The sequence below is a fragment of the Tachysurus fulvidraco genome, chromosome 13 (assembly GCF_022655615.1).
Source record: "Tachysurus fulvidraco isolate hzauxx_2018 chromosome 13, HZAU_PFXX_2.0, whole genome shotgun sequence".
Classification (NCBI taxonomy): Eukaryota; Metazoa; Chordata; class Actinopteri; order Siluriformes; family Bagridae; genus Tachysurus; species Tachysurus fulvidraco.
Genome location: NC_062530.1, coordinates 27,087,976 through 27,095,475, shown reverse-complemented (window position 1 = coordinate 27,095,475; position 7,500 = coordinate 27,087,976). Strand labels below are relative to the sequence as shown.

Here is a 7,500-nt window from a genome sequence, read left to right as displayed (position 1 = left end):
GTCAGACTTCCTGCCTCTGTTTCCACTGAAGTAAAGTAAATTAGATTAAATTTAATTTGATGTCACTTATTAGCCAGAAATTACCCAGAATGCACTGCTGGGATCTCATAAAGTTGATTGAACAGAGTCACAATATTGTTAAATGTAATAAAAAAATAACATTTAATTTCTTTTGTTTTGGAAATTTGGAATTTACATATTTAGCGTTAGGTAGTTAGCATGCTAATTAGTTTTCCAGCATGCTAGTTATAGTTAATGAGATCACTTTTTAGTTAATTAGTTTGTTACATAATTGGCTATAAGTTTTCTAATTTCATTTATAATGCTAGGTCAGATAATTAGTTTATTAGCTCGTTAGCTATTTAATTTTTTATTTTTTTGCTAGCTAGTCAGCTGAGAAACAAGCGGAGAAACTGAGTGTGATTTTTCCAGTGAAGTTCTTTCAGCTCGTCATTCTCGCTGCAGCTCTCATGTTTCTATTAGCTACATAAGTCTGGGGTGTTAGCTACATATGTCTGAGGTGTTAACTACATAAGTCTGGGGTATTAGCTACATAAGTCTGAGGTGTTAGCTACATAAATCTGGGGTATTAGCTACATAAGTCTGAGGTGTTAGCTACATAAGTCTGAGGTGTTAGCTACATAAATCTGGGGTATTAGCTACATAAGTCTGAGGTGTTAGCTACATAAGTCTGAGGTGTTAACTACATAAGTCTGGGGTATTAGCTATATAAGTCTGGGGTATTAGCTACATAAGTCTGGGGTGTTAGCTACATAGGTCTGAGGTGTTAGCTACATAAGTCTGAGGTGTTAGCTACATAAGTCTGAGGTGTTAGCTACATAAGTCTGGGGTGTTAGCTACATAAGTCTGAGGTGTTAGCTACATAAGTCTGGGGTATTAGCTATATAAGTCTGAGGTGTTAGCTACATATGTCTGAGGTGTTAACTACATAAGTCTGGGGTATTAGCTACATAAGTCTGAGGTGTTAGCTACATATGTCTGAGGTGTTAACTACATAAGTCTGAGGTGTTAGCTACATAAGTCTGAGGTGTTAGCTACATAAGTCTGAGGTGTTAGCTACATAAGTCTGAGGTGTTATCTACATAAGTCTGATGTGTTAGCTACATAAGTTTGAAGCTACATTAAAGTGTAGCTTTAATACACTGCATTAAATAAGTAAACAGTGGACATAAACATGAAGCATGTGTTTATTTACATTAAATCTGAGGTTGTGTACCTTTTCATTTTCTTCCAAGAAAAACAAATCTGCTCTCTTTTCGTTATAAACACGTCTTTTGTTTCCAGTGGTGTCGCTTCATCAAAACTCTTAAACCCAGAATTAGCCTCCGGTTTCCTGCTAACATTCTAATTTTTTTTTGCTTCATACAGAGAATCTGGACAACATGATCGCTGCACAAACCAGGAACAAGCTGGGGAAAGCTCTGGGTCCCATCAGCAGCACGCCCCCTACAGGCTGTAATTAAAAACACAACACTCACTAACAGGCCACACACACACACACACACACACACACACACACACACACACACACACACACACACACAAAAGAAAATGACTCAAATCTAATTATTGAGCACTTCATTAATTCTGTTTTCAACCTTATGCCTTATACATCATCAACGTTTTAATATCACATAAATGTTGGCACCCTTGGTAAAGAGGGGTTTTGAAAGCAGCTGTTATGATTATGTTCCGTTATTTTGCTACTAAATTCAGGGGTGCCAGTAATTTTGCAACATCTCATTTTGTTGAGAAAATTAAATCTTATGCCAAGACAATTTCTGCTGATTGTTATTGTCTTATATTCAGTGCATTAAGTTTCATTTGCTGCTGTATGTGACATAACCCTCTGTTCGAACTGCGACAGACGAGGACGACAAAACAAAAGAGGAAACCGCCAAAATGCTGAGGGAATATGAGAACCTGAAGGACTCAACCAAAGAGGAGCGAGCACCGGCGGAGAACGGTGAGAGTCAGAGCCGAGTAAATCTCAACACATTTTTAACGTTCATTAACCAGAGCTTTGAAAAATTCAACCATTTTTGCACAATGGTCTAATAATGTAATATTTTTTTATCACAAAACCTTTCAGATAATATTTGCTAAATAGTAAAAAAAAAAAAAATTAATAAAATCAGAGGACAATCAATGAAAAATAAATGTAGCCTGGTTACCATGGTGATGCTTCCTGTTGTAAATGAAATGTAGGTCAGCTTCAGCAGCGGACGAGTTCTGGGTCAAAATGGCTGTTACACACAACATGTCTATAAATAAGGAATAAACACAGAGTATATATATATATATATATGAGTGTGTGTGTGTGTGTGTGTGTGTGTGTTTATATAATCACCAAACTGTGCTGCAAATAAAGTATTTCAGTCAGATGCCACCTGCATAGATTCCATCCAGGCTTAAGTCGTGATAAGAAATGACAGGAAGTCCAACTGTGTCCTCAAAAAAACCCACCAGACTGGGACATTGTGTGTATTTGTGTGTGTGTGTGTGTGTGTGTGTGTGTGTGTGTGTGTGTGTGTGTGTGTGTGTGTGTGTGTGTGTGTATTTTTAATATCCGATCTGTGTACAGACTGATGAGAACAAATCTAGGACATCTGAGTAATAAAACTGTTACACACACACACACACACACACACAAACCCATACACACGCATACACACACACACACAATCACACACACACTCTTACATAATCCAATTTAATGTGTGTTGTTGTCCTGTGACGCCTCCGTCTCTGTCCAGGTCACGCAGGAAAGTCAGAGTCGTATCTGGAGGCGATCAGGAAGAACATCGAGTGGCTCAAAAAACACAATAAAGATGAGAACAAAGAAGGTGAGGTCTGAGATCAAACACACATACACACACACACACACACACACACACACACACACACACACACACACACACACACACACACAAGGTGAACAGGTCTACATCAGCCTCCTAAATACCAGTTACACCTTTTAAATTGAAAAGCTAAAGAAGAACTTTTATTGTGTAAATTAGCTAGATAAAGGAGTTAGTTAGTTCTGCATGTTACTTTGATAAACTAACTAACTAAATAGATTAAACACACCTTACACACACCGTACACACACCTTACACACACCTTACACACACCGTACACACACCTTACACACACCGTACGCACACCTTACACACACCTTATACACACCTTATACACACCTTACACACACCTTACACACACCTTACACACACCTTACACACACCTTACACACACCTTACACACACCTTACACACACCGTACACACACCTCACACACACCTTACACACACCTCACACACACCCCACACACACCTCATACACACCTTACACACACCTTACACACACCTTATACACACCTTACACACACCTTACACACACCTTACACACACCTTATACACACCTTACACACACCTTACACACACCTTACACACACCTTATACACACCTTACACACACCTTACACACACCTTACACACACCTTACACACACCTTACACACACCTTACACACAACTTATTAGCTTCGTTGTCTTTGCACTGCCTCGATCTCGTGTCATTTACGTCTTTATACTGAAAGGTTTTCTCCACATCTCAGTTCACAGATTTTTATTTCCTGGAGTTTATGATCTGATGAGTCTGAGAGGAGAGCGCACACACACATACACACACAGACGCACACACACATGCACACACACACACTCACACACACACAACACACACAGACACACTCACACACACACGCCTGCACACACACATACACACACACACACACACACACACACATACACACACACAACACACTCACACACACTCACTCACACACGCTCACACACACACACACATACACACACTACACACACACAGACACACACGCTCTCACACACACACACACTCACTCACACACGCTCTCACACACACACACTCACTCACACACAACACACACACAGACACACACAACACACACACACACACACACTGCCCATCAGACTGTAACCATACAATAACATACAGTCAGGATTAAAGATGATTCCTTTATTCCTCTTATTGGCTGTGACACGGACTCTGTCTCTGTAGAACAGCGGGACTGAATAGCGTTCCTCTGATGTTCCGCCTGGTTCTCGATCATTAGACAGTCTTTTGTGCGAGTGGATTTGTGATTCTGATGAGCGCGGGCCAGCGGAGGAGACGATTGGCCGCTTTGTACCGAGTAGCTCATTCATATTCATGAGGCTTAATGAACTGAGGCTGATTGTAGAAATGCAGAGCTTTTGTTTTGAACACAGAGGAGCTTCTTCATCCGCTCGGCGCTCTGTAAGTGTGTGTGACACTCACGTCACTTCTCATTTATACTGTAAAAGCTTACAGCCAGAACGACAGGAGTGTTTACACTACAGCTGATGGGGTTTGATGAAGGAGGGATCCAATTAAATACACAGAACAAGACACAATAAACATCAGAAAGAACAAAGAATAAAACCTGAATCACATCATCAGCCTGGAGAGAGAGAGAGAGAGAGAGAGAGAGAGAGAACGGGGGGAGAGCGAGAGAGAACAGAGGGAGGGAGAGCGGGGGGGGACAGAGGGAGGGAGAGAGAGATCAGAGGGAAAGAGAGAGAGAGAGCGGGGGAACATAGGGAGGGAGAGAGAGTGAGAGAGAAAAGGAGATTGGTGGAGGGATGGATGATGGAGAGATCGAGCATTGTCAGTAGAGGGTCAGAAAGAAACAAGAGGAATGGAGAGGGATAGATGGAAAGTAGGATGGAGAGAAAGGAAAAAATAAAAGGGCCAAAGAGAGAGAGATGAAGATGAGGATTATACAAAAGTTAGGAGTAAGGAGGGATGACAAGAGATAGAGAGAAAGATAAAAAAGGGACAGATGATAAAAAGGCTGGAGAGATGAAGAGATGAACATTCCTTGTCTACTTCCATCTCTCTCTTTTTCTCTCTATCCCTTTTGCCTCCCACACACTGTATCCAAAGAGACAGATGGAGGGAAGTAATTTGGCTAATGCCGGATATGTGTATGTGTGTGTGTGTGTGTGTGTGTGTGTTTGTGTATGATACTATGTGTGCATGTGTGTGTACGTGTGTGTATGATAGTGTGTGTATGTGTGCGTGCTTGTGTTTATGTATGATAGTGTGTGTGTGCATAAATGTCTGTGTGTGTGTGTGTGAGAGAGAGAGAGGGAGGGGGGGATATTAAGCTGATTGAAGCAGTTCTGTGTGTTTGTTCTTTTTTCTTGGCAAGGACCAAATGTCCCCAGAAGGACAGGAATATCTGACAGTGGAAGGTCCTCACAAAACGCACGTGTGTGTTTGTGTGTGTGTGTGTGTGTGTGTGTGTGTGTGTGTGTGTGTGTGTGTGTGTGTGCACGCAGCTGAAAATCAATTTAGCCAGTTATGGAATTATTATTTTCTTATCGCTAAAGCGGAAGCTATAAACTTACATTATTTGTTAGCTACATTTCAGTGTAAAAGTCCAGCTTCACAGCGAACATGTCGATCTTCAGTTCATCGATCACCAAGATTCACATTAACGAGAAAACGAAGCCTGGAACTTTCTCATTTCTTGGTGTTTGTTTTCAGATTACGATCTGTCCAAGCTGAAGGACTTCATGGACCAGCAGGTGGACACCTACATCGAGAAGGGGATCCTGAAGAAGGACGAAGGTGACGTCATCAAGCGGATCTACGGAAGCCTGTAGGACACGGCGTATTTATTGAGTAAATCTTTATAGAAGTAATTTATTAAATCGTTCTGATGGAATTAGTCTGATGTGTTACTGTAGCTTTCTCAATCAATCAATCAATCAAACAAACAAACAAACAACAAAAAGCGAAAGGTTTTATTAAATCGTCGTATAAAACGCAATACACACCAAACACAGAAGAATTAGCAATAGACGATTAGGCCTGTGAGGATAAAAATACGCGTAAGATACAATAATCTGAAGTGTAAGATATTTACGGTTATCATTTGATCTTAAGAAGCGACTCGGACTGACTTCCGTACTTTAGCTCTCTCGCTCACTCGCTTTACTTTCACTTTTTCTTTATTCTTTCTTTTCTCTGTGTTCATGTTGCTCTACACGTCTGAACAACGGTGGCTTGAAGTTGATCGGCGTATTTTCCCGGTTATGTGACAGAAGAAGCGAGATGACGTCTTCACGATAAGAGAAAATGCTACAAAGATTAGCTAGCTAGTTAAACATGCTAACGTAAGCGATACGTTTGTAGTAGTTTTAGCTCGAGATCTCGTCTGCGTAACGTCGTTTATTCGCGAGTTACAGTCTCGCAGATTTCCACAGAAACGTTTTACTGTCACAGCTTCCGACGGATCCACGATAAATAATAAGCCTGATAACTTCCATGTTACCATAGAAACCTGTAAAAATAACGGATCCGTCATGTGGGGCTAAAACAACTAGAAGTGCATCGCTAACGGAACGTCACATAACGTAACTTACTTCACATAACTAACTTCGTGATTCGAAACGGAAATTATTTCTAATTTTCACCTCCTGTGGAACTTTTAGGTCAGGAAGTGAAATCTAAGCCAGATAAACTAATAACACTAACGTTAGCTAACACCGCTAGCCAGTTAACTAACCGCGAGTAAGCTAGGCTTGTGGCTTGATCTCGTTCTTCATCCTCGTTGTCTTAAGATTTCTTTAAGCGGCCAGTTACCATGACAACCGTGAACATTAGCTCAGCTTGCCAGCGGGCTAGCTTTGCACACAGCCATCACGTAATCATCCTCGCTGAAGTCGTAGTCTTTCAGATTTCAGCACGCGGCAGGAAGGCTAAGCTAGACGACGCCACCAGGGGGCGCTGAAGTGATGCTGTACAGGAAGTAAGAACACGACAATGCTGAGTTTTTCTAACGAATCATACTCCAGGAAACACACGACTCTGTGTTAGCATCACTAGCATCTTATCTGTGTTTGAGTTCAATGTTTAATGAAGTAACTCTGGTCATTTCCTGTTCCTTCGGTTCCTCTCGCTCACTGGTGGAATCTGATCTAGTCCAACAGCATCGGGTCATTTTCACTGTAAAGACTGAGATTTCTTCTTTTTTCCAGAATTGCAAATAAATGTTGCATTTCTTTAACAATGTCGTCGGAGTGTCTGTGTGTTTCTGAGACAGGGATGTCTATTTAACTGTATATAACACACACACACACACACACACACACACACACACACACACACACACACAATAAATGAACACACTGTTTTACTGAGGCGTTTATTGAATCCAAAAGCTCACAATAACATCGTTATAATTCACATTCACACTGCATAAGAGTTCTGTACAGATTAAATAAAACCAAAATAAAAAGACAGCAAGCAGCCCAATGTAAACACACACACACACACACACACACACACACACACAGGTGCCTATATTCTTACTGAGAGAACAGCAACCTAAAACACACGTCAGATATGAACAGAGATC

At 41.0% G+C, this 7,500-nt stretch overlaps 2 protein-coding genes and 1 long non-coding RNA gene across 4 annotated transcripts in view; 1 reads left to right on the top strand and 2 right to left on the bottom strand.

The window, feature by feature from the left end:
* Nucleotides 1-7,156, top strand: part of scg3 (secretogranin III) — a 16,012-nt gene extending 8,856 nt beyond the window's left edge. The window contains exons 9-12 of the mRNA XM_047822006.1: nt 1,390-1,476; nt 1,889-1,987; nt 2,778-2,867; nt 5,625-7,156. Of these exons, the coding sequence (XP_047677962.1) occupies nt 1,390-1,476; nt 1,889-1,987; nt 2,778-2,867; nt 5,625-5,743 (395 nt within the window). The 3' untranslated portion in view covers nt 5,744-7,156. The remainder of the gene's footprint in view (nt 1-1,389; nt 1,477-1,888; nt 1,988-2,777; nt 2,868-5,624) is intronic.
* Nucleotides 1,261-2,668, bottom strand: LOC113658656. The gene is made up of 3 exons (XR_003444438.2): nt 2,372-2,668; nt 2,196-2,267; nt 1,261-1,498 (listed from the first exon to the last, which is right to left on the bottom strand). It is a non-coding gene; the product is annotated as an uncharacterized LOC113658656 (long non-coding RNA).
* Nucleotides 7,157-7,271: 115 nt separating the features above from the next.
* The window catches only part of lysmd2 (LysM, putative peptidoglycan-binding, domain containing 2), a 5,245-nt gene continuing 5,016 nt past the window's right edge, over nt 7,272-7,500 (bottom strand). For both annotated transcript variants that reach the window (XM_027171160.2, XM_027171159.2), the window contains one exon: nt 7,272-7,500. This exon is cut by the window's right edge and continues 378 nt beyond it. The gene's annotated coding sequence lies outside the window, so the exon portion shown is untranslated.